This window comes from Takifugu flavidus, chromosome 14 (assembly GCF_003711565.1).
Source record: "Takifugu flavidus isolate HTHZ2018 chromosome 14, ASM371156v2, whole genome shotgun sequence".
Taxonomy (NCBI): domain Eukaryota; kingdom Metazoa; phylum Chordata; class Actinopteri; order Tetraodontiformes; family Tetraodontidae; genus Takifugu; species Takifugu flavidus.
The window spans coordinates 1,695,346-1,712,132 of record NC_079533.1 but is presented as its reverse complement, the minus strand read 5'-3'; the positions used below and the strand labels follow the sequence as shown (position 1 = coordinate 1,712,132).

The 16,787-nt window shown below is 44.3% G+C and overlaps 2 protein-coding genes across 3 annotated transcripts; one reads left to right on the top strand and one right to left on the bottom strand.

Moving 5' to 3' along the window:
• The first annotated feature begins 3,685 nt into the window (after positions 1-3,685).
• Positions 3,686-6,103, top strand: LOC130537296 (NACHT, LRR and PYD domains-containing protein 4C-like). The gene is made up of 3 exons (XM_057053981.1): positions 3,686-3,835; positions 3,946-4,118; positions 5,938-6,103. Exons 1-3 carry the CDS (start codon positions 3,714-3,716, stop codon positions 5,940-5,942), a joined length of 300 nt encoding a protein of 99 aa, XP_056909961.1. The 5' UTR covers positions 3,686-3,713; the 3' UTR covers positions 5,943-6,103.
• Positions 6,104-9,088: 2,985 nt separating this feature from the next.
• Positions 9,089-11,816, bottom strand: LOC130537293 (acetylcholine receptor subunit delta-like). 2 transcript variants are annotated; one of them, XR_008953590.1, is made up of 4 exons: positions 11,328-11,816; positions 10,903-11,013; positions 10,634-10,748; positions 9,089-10,072 (listed from the first exon to the last, which is right to left on the bottom strand). XR_008953590.1 is itself a non-coding variant. In XM_057053979.1 (2 exons), exons 1-2 carry the CDS (start codon positions 10,739-10,741, stop codon positions 9,803-9,805), a joined length of 378 nt encoding a protein of 125 aa, XP_056909959.1. In that variant the 5' UTR covers positions 10,742-10,761; the 3' UTR covers positions 9,089-9,802. The 2 variants fall into 2 exon arrangements, 1 of the variants encoding a protein (XP_056909959.1); XM_057053979.1 differs by lacking the exons at positions 10,903-11,013; positions 11,328-11,816 and having other exon boundaries at positions 10,634-10,761.
• Between the last annotated feature and the right edge of the window lie 4,971 nt (positions 11,817-16,787).

Genomic DNA, 16,787 nt, shown 5'->3' with positions numbered 1-16,787 from the left:
CCGGTTCTCCTCACGGATCCATGACTAAACATGTTGCTGCAAGTGCAGAGACGTTGCTCTGGAAAGAACTTTAGAGCACATTCAGTGCTGCAGGATGAGGGGTGAAAAGGGGCCAGTTCTTTTCTCACGCAGGGAACAGTTAAAAAAGCAGCTTAAACTCTGAAAACATGAAAATTATACAGAGACATCATTGATTTATTGATTCAGTTGTTATCCACAATGGATTAGAAATGTTCTGTTTGATAAAAATGCAGTGAATTGGGATTATTAACTCCAACCTCTAGAGATTTACCTTCATCACAGTCTCATAACTATTTCTGATGTTTCCTCAGGATGGACGAGGACAGAGCAGAGTCCACAGTGTCCAGCTGGGTGTCCATGAAGAGTGACGGTCCAAACATGGAGTGGTAAAATCAGAAGTTCAGAGAAAATGTAAGAAAACTAAAGCGTGATGATGTGTTTGTGTGGCAGCTGTTAGTCACATTAACAGCAGCAGGTTGTGAGTTTATTATGGAGATGTTTAACACTCAAACCTCAGACAGTCATATAGTTACAGACTTACTGTGAATATTGTTGATTAGAAACAAGAATCAGGTTTAAACTGGAAGATGAATTCAGACATAAATGCTGGAACAATATTGAGTCTTGATCAGGTTCTTTCATCCTATAAATCAAAGGACTAATAGAGATGTGTTTCATAGTGAGAGGGGGGAGCACATCCTATCAAACTGGGACCAGTCAGCTCCACCAGGAGAGTCCTCTTGTTCACAATCTGGAAGCAGATCTGGAGATGCTGAAATGAAGCCCAAACAAAGTAAAACTGTTCAATATGAGATTGAACTTGTGATGTCATGGATTTGTAGTTGTGTTGATGATTTATTATAGATGGAAATCATTGGTTTACTTATGTTCAGGAAGTGATCTGCAGGAGGTGATAGAAGGTCATAAGATGAGTCTGAAGAGAAGATGTGAACATGTGACTGAAGGAACTCATGAAGCAGGAAGTGGAACCCTGCTGAACAAGATCTACACTGAGCTCTACATCACTGAGGGACAAAGTGAGGAGGTGGACACACAACATGAGGTGAGACAGCTGAGAGAACCTCCAAGAAGAACATCCAGGACACTCCAATCAAGTGCCAGGACATCTTCAAAGTCTCATATGAGCAACAGAGACACATCAGAGTGGTTCTGACCAACGGTGTCGCCGGCGTTGGAAAAACCTCTCAGTGCAGAAGTTCAGTCTGGACTGGGCAGAAGATTTGGAGAACCAAGACATCAGTCTGGTGCTTCCGCTCTCATGCAGGGAGCTGAACTTGATCAGAGATGAGCAGCACAGTCTTCTCTCACTGCTTCATGTTTTCCATCCAACATTACAGAAGATCAGAGCAGAAGATCTGACTGTCTGGAAACTTCTGTTCATCTTTGATGGCCTGGATGAAAGCAGATTTTCACTGGGTTTCAACAAGCATCAGCTCATCTCTGATGTCACACAAGTATCGTCCGTTGACGTGCTCCTGGTGAACCTCATCCAGGGGAACCTGCTTCCCTCAGCTCTCATCTGGATCACCTCCAGACCTGCAGCAGCCCATCAGATTCCTCCCTCGTGTGTTGACAGGATCACAGAAGTACGAGGCTTCACTGACTCCAGAAGGAGGAGTACTTCAGGAGGAGGTTCAGTGATGAAGATCTGTCCAAGAGAATCATCTCACACATCAAGGCCTCCAGGAGCCTCCACATCATGTGTCTGATCCCAGTTTTCTGCTGGATCACTGCTATAGTTCTGGAGGACATGATGACCAGAGACCAGAGAGGAGAGCTGCCCCAAACCCTGACTGACCTCTACTCACACTTCCTGAGGGTTCAGATAAAGAGGAAGAAGCAGAAGTATGGAGGAAAGCAGAGACCAGGGAAACTGACAGACGCTGATAAAGAACTCCTTCTGAAGTTGGGTCGGCTGGCGTTTGAACATCTGGAGAAAGGAAACATCATGTTCTACTCTGAAGACCTGGAGCGATGTGGACTGGAGTCTCCGAGGTGTCGGTGTACTCAGGAGTTTGTACAGAGATCTTCAAGAGAGAGAGTGTGATCTTCCAGAAATCAGTCTACTGCTTTGTTCATCTGAGCATTCAGGAGTTTCTGGCTGCCGTCTACATGTTCCACCGTCACACCAGGAAAGACACAGCGGTTATAAATAAGTTCCTAAAATATTCAAAACCAAACCGCTTTTCCTGGTTTGCTGGGTTGTTCACAAATAACGATCCAGCCCAATCTCTTGATGACTTCCTCAGGAGAGCACTAATGAAATCTCTTGAAAGCAAAAATGGCCACCTGGACTTGTTTGTTTGCTTCCTTCATGGTCTCTCTCTGGAGTCCAATCAGAGGATCTTGGGAGGACTGTTGGATCAGACGACAGCCACAACCCTCCAGGAACCAGAAGGTCCTCAACAACCTGAGGAGCGGAACAGTGATAAAATCTCCCCAGACAGAAGCATCAACATCTTCCACTGTCTGATGGAGATGAAGGATCAGTCAGTCCCAGGAGATCCAAGAGTTCCTGAAGTCAGGGAAGAAATCATGGAGGAGACTGTCAGTGATCCACTGTTCAGCTCTGGCCTACCTGCTGCAGATGTCAGAGGAGGTTCTGGATGAGCTGAACCTGCTGCAGTACTACACCTCAGCGCAGGGACGACGTCGCCTGATTCCAGCTGTGAGGAACTGCAGGAAGGCCGAGTAAGTAAAGACTTTTGGGGCCGGACATCGGCGTTTAAATCAAGCGAGTGGATCATGTCAGGTAGCAATACCCCCTCCAGTGGTCATTCCTTCAATTCTTTATCTCCATTGCAGCGTCCATAAATTAAAAAACAAACAATTCATCCAGAAATGTTCAACACTGGCTGGATATAAGTTCAAAGGTCAATCCAGACAAACCAACATAAGGCAGGAATAATAGGAGCCACAAGTTAACTGACTATCATGAAATTACTGTCATGTCATTAAATCACTTTTGTTTGTTTGTATACATCGTATTCAAACAACAGAAAAACACATTTTAACTAATGACACGTGACTATTTTGCTTCATTTGTTCAACGTAAAAACAGCCGGCCTCGTTGGTTTAAATGGGTGTTTTAGGTCTTTGTGGCGGTTCCGTTTGGAGCCTTTATGTGACCCACAAAGTTGTTTGAGCCTTTCCACACCCGTTAGGTGGCAACTTCATCACTAGCAACAAAAGGTGCAGTGAAAATGATTTGAAGGGAAACAGGCAGATATAACAGAAGCTGAGGGCAATCGATGCAACCAGAGACTCTGATGTCATCGATCGGATCGCTGAATTAAGACTTGACGCACGATCGTACAAATTGGATGAAATGCAAAATATCCAAAGAGCCGATAGACAGATAAAAAGATGCACGTTTCTTTAAACCATTTGCTACAATCATTTTAAATATTGAGTAATTATGAGCTGTTCTAAAATAAGACAAATGTTGAGAATAATTCAGTTGCATTTCAGATCTGATGGTCGTTCAAACTGTTGCTCTACGGTGTTGAATTTAGCTTTTCCAGGAAATGAGCTACATTTGTGTTGAGGTAGATTCTCAGATAAGTTGATGAGAAATCCCAAAGTTTGACTCACTATTTTTGTTTCATACACAACAGACTGTCTGGTGGTAGTTCTCTTTAAAGAGTCATTGGGAAGTTGTGGCCTCAGCAATGACGTCAAACCCTTCTCATCTACGGGAGCTGAGCTTAAGCTGGAACAAAAGCCTGACAGATGCCGTAAAGTTACTGTCTTCTGCAATGATGCATCCAAACTGCAGACTGGAGACGCTCAGGTCAGGAGGCCTCTGTTGGTCTTTTCTAAATTTCTTTACATTTTCTGCTTTTCTCTTCATTTTCAGATTTAGAAATGTGTTTTTATTTGCCCCATTTATTCCTTTTCCAGGCTGATGTGCTGCAGTTTATCAGAGATCAGCTGTGACTCTCTGGCCTCGGCGCTGAGGTCCAATCCCTCCCATCTGAGGGTTCTGGACCTGAGTGGGAACCAGCTGAAGGATCCAGCAGTGAAGCAGCTCTGTGGTTTCTCCAGGATCCTCTCTGTGAGCTGGAGACTCTCAGGTCAGTCAGAGATGATCCAGTACTTTCCCAGGTGTAATAGTTAGACAATAATGTTTCCATGTTTGATCTTTGTTATAAACGTAGTGTTACAGTTCTCAGAAAAAAGACCACACAGGACAGATTTGCAGTATTAAATTGGTTGTGGAAATCTGTCCCATGTGAGGATGGTCATCAATGACTAGAAAGGAAGTATCAGTTGTAGATTTGTCTTGTTTTATTTTAGGCTGGCCACAAAACCGCCCAAACATTCAGACCAATCAAAAATGGTTCTTCCTGTCTTTTAAAGATCAGAAGGAAAACTAGAAAACCCAAAAAGAAAGCTGCTGCAGTGTGCCATGCCCCTTCTCTACTGAGAAAACCCATCCCAAAAAAGAGAAAAGCCCAAGTGTGAAGTGAGCACCCTGTTAAACCTTGGTACCGAAAGCCTGCAGTCATTCTCATCTTAGGTGGCTTCATTCCAGCCAGAAGCCCAAACCTGCCTCCCTCTTAAAGGGGCAGCAGGTCAGTCCAACCACAGAAACCTTCATGAAGATCTGAAGCTTTCAGCATCCACAATTGTTGCACCTCACTTCCATTGGAGTCCAAATCAGAAGTCAACAAGTTGATTCTACACCGATTCTACACAATGCAACCATTTAAAAAGGTTTCGATCCATAAGTTTTACACATTTTTATATAAATCTGTTTGTTCATCGCCTCCTTCTTTTGTAATGATCATGAAAGAAAATGACCTCATTTGAGTTTTCCTCCTCACAAAATTGACTTTCTATGAACGATGCAAAAATGCAGCTTGCAATCTAAGACAATATGGAAGTATGTGTATATAATAGTAGTGGAAGTAGCTCATAAAATAATACATTGCTCTTCTCATCGAATCTTTCTGTGTTAGTAAAGAGAAACCTGCTCTTAGTCAACAACATCTAAGACATCAACCAAAAATCCTAATTTTATACAATCTAATATAAAACAGTAGAGAAGAGTCTTTCTGCAGAGACACTGGTGGCAGGAATGCAGAAGTATCACCTGCTCAAATTGGAAGGTGGAGCAGAACCACCAGCTGAGAAGGTCCTCAGCGAGAGGAAGTGGTGGAGAACCATGAAACTTGCTAAGCTCCCTCAGCTCCAGAGACGGGCTGAGCTGGAGCTGTGGCACCAGGTATCGCCCAGAAGAGCCTCCAACAAACGAGCTCTTCTCTTGGGAGGAGGGGGCTTTGAATCTCAGCTCAGTGTGCTTGTCTCTAGTAGGTGGCAGCTGCACTTTTCCTGAGCTCCTTGTTGATGCCCTGAGGGGAATTGATGCTCCTGCAATGTTTTCTGGCAGCATTGAGCTTGCAGTGGGGCAATCAAACACACTGTGGGGGGGCTCTCTTTCCTTCTCTCATCTGGAGAACAAGTGACACCAGCTGCCAATCATTGTTGGAGAAATGTGCAGTCAGGGGAACGATGCGTCCAGACTATAGCCACCCTTCCAGCATCCAGCAGTGTCTAAAACCTTTGATTGGTTTCACCAGAGAGTGTAGGGATTGCAGGGTCGCTGCAGCATCGCCCACAAGCTATCAGGAGTGGGTCGCTTTGTCCCAACTCCTGACAAGAGTTGAGTGCTATTGAGAAATGTGGTCTCACAAACTTGGAAGGTATTTTGACCTACGCACACTTTACATACGTGTGTAGATCTTGTCCAACCGCCCTGAAAGAACCCAAAATAGGAACATACGGCAGATAAGCCGGTGCAGGACCAGAGGTTTGTTGCTTGTAAGCTGTGTTTTGCTCTGGTACATGTTGATTTTTATTTGTCTTCTCTCAAAATAATTGTTATTTTAGACTAAGGGACTGCAGTTTATCAGAGACCAGCTGTGATTCTGTGGCCTCAGCTCTGAAGTCCAACCTCTCCCATCTGAGGGTTCTGGACCTGAGCCACAACACGTTGCAGGATTCAGGAGTGGAGCGGCTCTCTCTGTTCTGGACTAGAGAGTCCAAACTGTAAACTGGAGAGGCTCAGGTCAGTCTTCATTTTTCTACCTATATACCAGCTGCTAAGATGGTGAAGTGAGGCTGTTCTCAACACTGCTGTGATGCACCACATTAAAAAAATTCCTTGTAATATCGTGAATTCAGGTCTGACCCAACTAAGAACTAACGTAGGTTTAGTATGACGCAGATAACATGCAGACCTGCTCCGTATAACCTCATCCTGCATTTTTCAGATTAGAATACTGCAGTTATCAGAGATCAGCTGTGGCTCTCTGGCCTCGGCGCTGAGGTCCAATCCCTCCCATCTCAGAGAACTGGACCTGAGTCTGAACCAGCTGCAGGATTCAGAAGTGAAGCTGCTCTGTGGTTTTCTCCACTTTCCAAACTGCCGACTGGAAACTCTGAGGTAAACACCATTCTCAAAAATGTCCATTATTCCATCCGAGGGTCCTCACACTTTCTGAGTGTGTGTGTTGTGCCCAGTTCCTTCAGGAGGGAGGGCCACACGGGGACCACTTATTCATGATAAATTGATTTAAGGACAATGAAAAAGCCGACAGATGGTAACCAAAATTAGACAAAACTAGGTGAGGGTGCCTGGTAGACACCAGCCAACGAGGAGGGAGATGGTGAGGGAGACAGGAAGTCATCTAAGACAGGTTGTGCCTTTAAAGATGAGCCACAGGTGAGATGGATCTCCATGATGAGATGGGAGGGAAAGAGGTGGGAGAACCTGGGAAGAGTGAGGGCCAGAACAATATATATTCTCCTCTGGAACAGTGCAAACCTGAGAGGTTGGAATTGTGGTCATTACATATTACTATCATTTTTTAACCTGTAACTAAATTAAATATTTACAGATCATGCCTTTGATTAACCTTTCAGATTAATACTGGTTTCACTTAAACCTTATAAAAGTTTCCCTTCTGTATTTAGATTGATGTACTGCAGCTTATCAGGATCAGCTGTGACTCTCTGGCTTCGGCGCTGAGGTCCAATCCCTCCCATCTCAGAGAACTGGACCTGAGTGGGAACAAGCTAAAGGATCCAGGAGTGAAGCTGCTCTGTGGTTTTCTCCACTTTCCAAACTGCCGACTGGAAACTCTGAGGTAAACACCATTCTCAAAAATGTCCATTATTCCATCCAGGGTCCTCACACTTTCTGAGTGTGTGTGTTGTGCCCAGTTCCTTCAGGAGGGAGGGCCACACGGGGTCCAATCCCTCCCATCTCAGAGAACTGGACCTGAGTGGGAACAAGCTAAAGGATCCAGGAGTGAAGCTGCTGTCTGATCTCGTAGAGAATCCACACTATGGGCTGGAGACATTGAGACGGTAGCTGGTTGAAGCCAGTCAACTCCCGCTCATCTGCTGCATCACTCACTGACCACTGGTGAAGAGCATCTGTGGAAACATCTGCCGTCTACTCCCTCCATAGATGAAAAATTCAGTTTTTAAAAAGCGCTGGTGGACTTTCAGGAGATCAGTCGATGGTCGACAAAGCAGAAGCAGCTTCGCCTTGAAGTTAAATTAGTTCCTGGTATCACACAATGCATCTTTATAAAGTTCTAAATGGCTCCTCGGCCACTCTTAGAAGCATGAAAACATTCTCTTAATTGTCTCTTCAAATGTCTGTATTATACGTTACTATTTTACATCATGCCTTCAGAATCTTTAGGGTTTAGTATTTACTGTCTCTGTGACATGGAGCATTGGAATATTTCAGCTGCAGCCAGCAAAAACCCATCAGAATGACGGCTATCGGTGGGAACCGCAGGTCATTTGACTTTAGTCAGTCTGTTCAATGTTATAGGATTTATTGCAATCTAATAAAAACTATGAATAAATGTGGGAAATAGGAAATAAAAAGAAGCAAAATGACCAAATAAAATTCCCATGAATACTGTAAATTTAAAGATGTCAAGAATGGAATATCAGCTTAAATTTAATGAAACATAAAGTGAAAAGGCCTCCTTTAAGTTCACTGCAAAAATAAACACTAAATCAAGAGCGACACGCGCCAAAAACGTCTCATTCTCTCTTCTGTCTCCACTCATTCTCTTATATTCTCTTAAGATAATGGGGACGGGGTCGTGTGATAACAAAACAACCTAATTGGGGACTATATTTTTGTTGCAAGAACTTTGGCTCTTCAGTAGTTTCTATGTTGGTTTCCACAGATTGTGCATCCACTAGAAACTCAGTGTTTTTGAGGAACTACCAGGAGTGGCTGGAGTGGAGGCCAATGACGCTATAGCTACATATAGCTACATATAGATCACCGTTATCCTCAACCCAAAAGACCACCAGTTGGCGCAGCAATACTAAAGATAGGAGGTTGTGGTCATTGCGCAGACGTGGAGTGATATCACGCACAAACGTGCCCTATGTTCTATATACCGTATGTTCGCGACCAAAGGGCGCACCGTATTAAAAGGTGCAGCCTCAGTTACGGGTGCTATTTCTGTATTTAACACATACATCAGGCGCTCCGGATTATAGGGCGCGGGCATGGTAAAACATACCGCTACCATAGCTTAAAACATGCATGCTAGCGCGTATTTAGCAATTTAGCGAAAGCCGGCAAGTCGAACAACCGACAACAATGTTTCCAAAATTAACATTTTCGTATTTTTCGTATTTTGTTATTAAGCCCCGGAGGGCTGAAGTAGGACCGCTGTTAAAAATGTATCAGTCCGCGCTTCCAGTTCTGGTGCAACGTCCAGTTCTAAATGTATGAATCCACGTATTGACGTTTCAACGTCCCATCAGTAAAGGGAGAGATTTGGATATAGTCCCCCTGAGGTGGTGTTTTTAGAGCAGTTCTTAACAACTTTCTCTTTGCCTGATAAGAGGTCCAAACATTATTTCACTTCCCTATAAAATACTTTGCCATTCAAGATCAGATACCACCAGGTATAATTCATCCTCTAAATTTTCACAATTTCTTATTCTGTCAGGCTGTTTTTAAACCTTTGGCAACATCAAATAAATACTCAACTGGTATTATGTCAGGCTGGTTTACATCCCATTAAAGAAGCCAGCAGAAATAAAGCACAACAGTTACACAGACTACGCACAATAATATAGAGGATATAAAAAACAGTGTTGAGATGGGTTTGTGTCACTTTAGTAAAATCAAAGCATTTTTCTTTATGTGCCAGCAATGAACACAATCTAAGAAGTCTTTGACACTAAACATATGGAGCTCCTATAGAACAAACTAAAGATTTGTTGTTATTAAGATAAAGAAATGCAACATTTCCCCCAGAGAAACGATGGCGATGGAAAAAGCCCTGGCTGTGTGTGAGCATCACAGCAGGCGTGGGTTCTCCTCTCTGGAGTCATGCGGGGCTCCTTTGAAGGGCAGATGAGGAGGTTGGTTACAGATTCCCCTCAGAAAGATGATTACGGTGCCAAAGGTCATCACCGGGGTAACCAGGAAGAGGCAGAGTCGGTCTACTGTACGAGCGATGCCGCTCCAGTTATCCTTCTCCTGTCAGGACCAGACATTTACGCCACTTTTGATCTTTTTAAATCAGACTTTGGGTTGAGGACTCTGTTTGAACCCTCTGAGCTCATTGTAGTCGTTCTTGTTGCGCATGTGTTTAATGATGTAGTGGCTCCATCCACAGCCGGCTTGATCTCTGCGTACAGCTGATGGCTCCTCCCTCTTCTTGTGGTTTCACAGCTCCACACAGACACCAAAGCTCAGAACTCAAATGAAGCTACTGATGCTTCTATATCTCATGTGTTTAAATGTTTCTGGAAACGTCCTGGCAGCGTGTGTGACTCGGGTCACCAGTCCGTGTCTCCCAGACTGTTTCTCAAACATCAGCTCACTGCGGGACTTCACACTGTAGTACTCCTCAGCCGAGGCAATGTAGCCCACTGAGCTGGATCGCCGCGGTAACGCTCCATCCCAGTACGGCTCTGCCTCAGCAGGGCGGGACATGCGCAAGATGCGGGGTAATCGCTCGAGGAAGAGCTGGCAGAAAAAGAAAACAGGATTTGGAACACTGATACTGATGTGTGTATGTGTGTGTGTGTGTTATAGTGGGAAAACCACATGTTCATATATCCTCTTTCATATGTTATAAAGCCATATGTTCATATATCTTCTTTCATATTTCATTAAGTCACATGTTCATATATCCTCTTTAATATGTTATTAAGTCATGTTATTAAGTCACATGTTCATATATCCTCTTTCATATGTTATTGAGTCACATGTTCATATATCCTCTTTCATGTGTTATTAAGTCATATGTTCATATATCCCCTTTCATATGTTATTAAGTCATATGTTCATATATCCTCTTTCATATGTTATTGAGTCACATGTTCATATATCCTCTTTCATGTGTTATTAAGTCACATGTTCATATATCCTCTTTCATATGTTATTAAGTCACATGTTCATATATCCTCTTTCATATGTTATTAAGTCACATGTTCATATATCCTCTTTCATGTTATTCAGTCACATGTTCATATATCCTGATGTTCATCTGTTCAACAAAGGGACAACAGGATGTGTGTGTCTTACCTGTTTGGTCCACTCAGACATGACGTGCGTGCTCGGCGTCCTGAAGTGGAGGTTGAGGACGACCACACAGTTCAGCACCACCACCGTCACCACCACCATGATGAACATCAAATATCTTCAACGCACAAACACACTCAGATGTTTTCCATTTTTTAAATCTCAGCGGTTGTCACCTGGTTCTGCAGCCCTAATGTATATATAGTTTGGAGAAGCAGAATATATCTGATTCAGAGTTAAAGTGATGTGGAGTAAATGGTGCGTTTACCTACTTCACAATAAGTGGAACGGACGTGGATGTTTCTGGAGCCTTTGAGAGATCAAGAGTAGGAAGACAGACTGAGCGAGCAGCACCGAGATGGACAGTGTCATCTTCTCACCACCTACACACACACACACACACACACACACACACACACACCACACCCACACACCTTTTTAAAATATATTCAAAAATCTGTTGGGGAGCTAATTAATGTTTCTCGATTAATGGCGGCCCCTCAGCTCCGCCCACTACCGATGTTTGCTGCTTTATTAGCTGTGTTGTCCCGTGCTGACGTGATATTCAGCTATAATGTCTGATTCTTTGGGTGCTGTTGAAGGTTAACTCAGTTCATGTAGTTGTGATTCTGAAAAGGTCCCAGACTGTTACTCTGCCTGACGCTGGCTTCAGTACGTTCTGTGACTCTGCACTGACTGTCTGCGGGCAGGTAGTAGACCAGCGAGGCCAGGAAGGAGATGAGCACGCAGGGGATGATGATGTTGACCACGTAGAAGAGAGGTTTGCGTCTGATGACCAGGTAGAAGGTGATGTCCTGATGCTTGTTGCTCTCCATGGGAATGTGTTTGTAGGTGTTTCTCTTGGCGGGTCGGTGGACGATCTCCCACTCACCATTCTCTGTTGGTCAAAGCCAGAGTTCAGACACAAGTGATGAAGTTATGACTGTCAGTCTGGTTGGAGCTGCAGCCAGTCTGAAGGCTCAGGCTCTGGGGAAAACAACTTCTCTGCATGTATCAACAGCATCCAGTACACTGAAAGTCCCCAACAAGCTCCAGGACTGTATGCAGTAAAAAATAAAAATAAATGGAAATTAATATTTACTTGGTTACCTGTAAAGCTTGCAGGATCAATAATGATCCATTCAACCGTCCACTTGGTTTCAATGACTATGTCTTCCTTCAGGAGCAACCTGATCTCTTTGGCATTGTACGTTAGAGAGCTGCAAGGCAACATGGGAAATGCAGTTCAGAATTTAAAAAGCCTGTTTTCCTACTGGGAGAGTTTAGCTGCACCGTGCATTTTATTTTTGCACCTTTTTCTCCTCTCATATGTGTTTAGATTCTATAAAATCTCGACTCAGCTCAGTTTAAAACAATGTCAGAGTTTGTCTGCGTTTCAAACAACAATGAAAAATCCTGCCCGTGCATACGTGAATTTGAGCGTGCAGTCCTGCCAGTCAAAGGGGAAATATTTGACGCTGATGGAGCAGGACGATCTGAAGATGGCGGGTGGTAACCAGTAGCAGAGACCTGTTGAATCCACCAGAACGTTGCAGTAGTAGGCCACGTTGAATTGGGCATCGTTGCTGAGGAGGTGGTTGTACACACACGGAAATGTATTAGACATAACGAATTCAAGTATAAATAACAGGACAAGTGATACTTGTTCATTGTTATGACTATTTGATCATGTTAAAGGGGTTGAAACCATATTTTGAAAGATAAAGGCGGTGTTTGATTAGAAACTCTTTCTGAACTCTGTTGCTCTGAAACATCTCTGCTTCCATTTTCAGCTGTTTGATAATAAACATTATCAACAACGTCAAATCATTCATCCATCCAAATCGTTGTCCTGTTGGACCACCAAAGGACAAACACTTTCCATTTAGCACGGACAAAAAACACCCAAATCCTGTTTAGCAATAAAGCTCGGCTCCATTCTCAGGTTTGTAGGTGCAGCATGAAGTCAGGCCCACTGCTGCTTTCTGCAGAATAGATTTTATCAGCAGACTGTGAGAATAAACAAGCGGAGTTTGTTCCTGATTGTAGCAGGAACCTCTGCGCAGGTAAAGCTAACACAGCCAGCTGGATCAAATTAGAAACACAACAGACAGTAGATGGGGCCAAAGAGTAAAGATGCTTTTTGTAAAAAAAAAAAAATAAAAAAAAAATAAAATAATAAACGATACAGCTGAGGCTGAAAGTGTCTGAAATAGTCTAATAGTTTAATTATTTATCCCTCTTCACATTAACAAGACTTTAAAATTCCTCTTCTGTGATTAAGAAGCTCACCCATTTTCCAATGTCAAGCTTTGCCTCCGTTCAGAGGTTCTGGCTTCAACCATAAACTATTCTAAAAACGGAATAATTAAAATAAGAAAAAGAATAATCTTAGAATAAGCAAGGGATTGCAAGTACACAGTCACAGATTCTCAATTTAATTTTTATGCCTATTTTTGTGAATATATTTTAGATTTGATATTTTTTTAAATTTGAAACTTTACTGTGTTTCCTTATGTGTTTATCTGCTTTATGTTATGTGACTGAGGATCAAAACATTTTTACATGTACATTTTGGCATAAGTTAAATTACATTTGTGTAATGCTAATAGTTTAATATCATACAGCGTAAATATTTGCATGAGGAAGTTTATGTAATGACTACATTTTGGGTATAAATAAAGTTAATGATTCTTTATATTTTCTGTTAAGTTTAAATGTATTTGTTATTTGACTCTTTATTTGCATATTTGAATGAAACTTGAACGCAAAGTTGTCTGCTCCTTTGTTTACTTCCGGTTACTATCGCTAGTTTCCGGTCTCGTGAGCTAACTCTCGCTAGCTTGTCACTGACGGTGGTTGTCAGCGCAGCATCAGCGAGTCTCCAGCCCGGACGCGGCTCCTTCGTGCGTCCACAGAGGCTCCGTCTGTCTCCTACTGACTTGTATCTCTACATTTTGTCGTCGCTGCTGGTTGTCAAACGTTTGCTGGAACTTGTGGCGCTCGGCTGCCGGCGACGGCAACTATATCTGTTTTAAAGAAGCGGAGGAGACCGCGGAGGAGGTTCCGAGGATGAACCCTCAGTGCGCCCGCTGTGGGAAGATCGTCTACCCGACAGAGAAAGTGAGCTGCCTGGACACCGTGAGCTGGATGACCCGGAGAAGCGTCCTTTTAGTCCGTTTTTGCGAGGATGACAGAAACGGGAACCTTTGGGCAGGTCCTGTGAAGTTGGACACGTCGGTGATTGAGAAGTGGAAGGAAAACGACCCTTAAATAGCTTTTTAGGACTTAAATGGCAGATATCACAGAAAAAGAGCTCATCAATAACTGTAAATGAGCCAGACTTGCTGGTCAAACCAGGCTTTTGTAGGAAATCTGGCCTCGTTTAAGGTTTTTAAATGCATTTCTTTAAACTCTTAGAACACAGAGGAACTCTTTTATTGGGGGCAGAAAAGGTACATTTTTATCTGGTAAAATTCAGTCAAAAGAGCACTAAAAGCATGAATAAACTGAATCATGTAGATTCTAATGACATAAGCTGGAGCTCCTACAGTTACAGCCCATAATGAGACTGCAACTGTTTCTGTGAAGGTAAACTTTTATACAGTTTACATTCTGCAGATTTCTGTCAAATTTCAATGCAAACATTCAATTAATCGATATAATAGAAATCTGTTACACATCATGAATCAGTCAGTAATCTTGGACAACAGCAACGTTTAATCCTGGATCACTGCTCCATATATTTAAATGAACAAAGACGGCTGATGCTGATTTAAGACAGAATTCCTGCATTTTGCGCTTTAGTCCAAAGCCTCACATGCAGAAGCGTTGTCTTTCAGCACCATCTGCACAGAGGGGAAGTGCAGCACCTTTTGTCTGTAAATGCACAGAGAAAATGTTCATCTTGGCTTTAAATGCATTTACAGCACTGATCCTCTCAGCAACAGTCTCACCTTTGCCTTGCAGCTCCCAGTTCAAACTGTTCGTTTCCCAGTAATGTCCGTTAAAAATGCACGGTCAAGTGTCCAGTCAGTGTCCTTCCCCCAACCCCACCTCCCCTCCTCCCTCCTCCACCTCCCCTCCCTCTACTGACCTCCCTCCTCCCACCCTTCCACCCTCTACCACCCCCGTTCCCCTGCTCTCACCATCCCCACATCCTCCCTGCTTCATGGCTGACCAGGTGAGGGGAGAACTGAGGAAGCTCCAGCCCCGAAAAGCAGCTGGACCGGATAGAGTCTGTCCCCAGCTCCTCAAGACCTGCGCTGCTGAACTTGAGGAGCCGCTACAACGGGTCTTCAACCTCAGCCTGGAGCTGGGGAAAGTGCCCACCTTATGGAAGATGTCCTGCATCATTCCAGTCCCCAAGAAGAACAGACCGAGTGAGCTGAACGACTTCCGGCCGGTGGCACTCAGCTCACATCTGATGAAGACTCTGGAGCGGCTCTTCCTCAACCTCCTCAGGCCCCAGGTGCAGCACGCTGAGGACTCCCTACAGTTCGCCTACCGGGACAAGGTCGGTGTAGAGGACGCCATCATCTACCTGCTGCACCGAGTCCACTCGCATCTGACAAGGGGAGTGGCACAGCGAGAATCCTCTTTTTGGATTTCTCGAGTGCCTTCAACACGATCCAGCCCCTTGTCCTACAGGACAAGCTTCTACAGATGCGAGTGGACCCCTGCCTGGTTGCTTGGATCTCCAGCTACCTCACCGACAGGCCGCAGTTCGTCAGGATGAAGGACATCACGTCTGACACTGTGGTCAGCAGCATCGGGGCTCCACAGGGGACTGTGCTGTCCCCCATCCTCTTCACTCTGTACACCTCGGACTTCTGTTACAACTCCGAAATGTGTCATATCCAGAAGTTCGCAGATGACACAGCCATCGTTGGATGTATCAGAGACGACCAAGAGGAGGAGTACCGGTGCCTGGTGAGGGACTGGTCATTGACTTTGGGAGGGACCGACCGAGACCTAGACCAGTTCAGATAGGAACGGAGGAGGTGGAGGGCGTGCAGACCTACAAATATCTTGGGCTGTGGCTGGACAACAGGCTGGACTGGACAAGCAACACGAGGCAGCTGTACAAGAAGACCCAGAGCAGGATGTACTTCCTGAGGAGACTCAGATCCTTCAACATCTGCAGGAAACTCCTCTGGATGTTCTACCAGTCTGTGGTCGCCAGCATCCTGTCCTACGCTGTGGTGTGCTGGGGGGGGAGTGCAACAAAAGCGGACCTCTCCAGGCTGGAGAAGCTGATCAGGCGGGCCAGCTCGGTGGTGGGGATGAAGCTGAAACCTCTGGCGACAGTGGCAGAGAGGAGAACTATTGACAAGCTGCGGAGCATCGTGGACAATGTCCGCCACCCTCTGCAGAAGCCTGACCAGCCAGAGGCTGCGCCTCCCCAAGTTCAGGACCAACAGACTGGGGAACTCATTCATCCCCCGAGCCATCAGGCTGTTCAGCTCCTCACTGGGGGGGAGGAGGGCCAACAGGAGGACTGGAACAACACTGCAATAACATAATACTGGGACATCCATTCATTCAGTTCATTCATTCATCCATCTATTCATTTATTTACATTTTTATAGTTTTATATTTTATATTTAAATTCTATTTTTAATTTATTCTATTTTATTTCTTATTTGATTCTATTTTTATTATCTTTAATAGGTTTAATGGTGGTGGGTAATTTTGTACAGTGCTGTACGTTTTTTTGGAGATGCTAATTTCCCTGATGGACACCCCCTAAAGGGATCAATAAAGTACTCAATCAATCAATCAATCAATCAATCAATCAATCAATCAATCAATCAATCAATCAATCCAGCAGCGCCGCGTCTTCCCCTCTGGACTGCATGAACTCTTTTATTTCACTCAAGTGACAAAAAGGGAAGCAAAATCCGTCCCCTGCTGAGCCATCGGATTTCTGTGTGTAGGAGCAGGTCACCATATTCAGTTGGCAGCTCCTCCAACAGAACCTTGAATGTTCTGAGCTGTTTGGCTCTGGAGCGGATGCTGTTTCTGATCTTCACCACAGGAGTCATCACGTGCTCAAAGCCCATCACTCTGGCACATGAGGCCTACAGACAGCAGGAGCCCCGTCTGTAGTGGGCCGCTCACAGCAGGAGCCCCGTCTGTAGTGGGCCGCTCATAG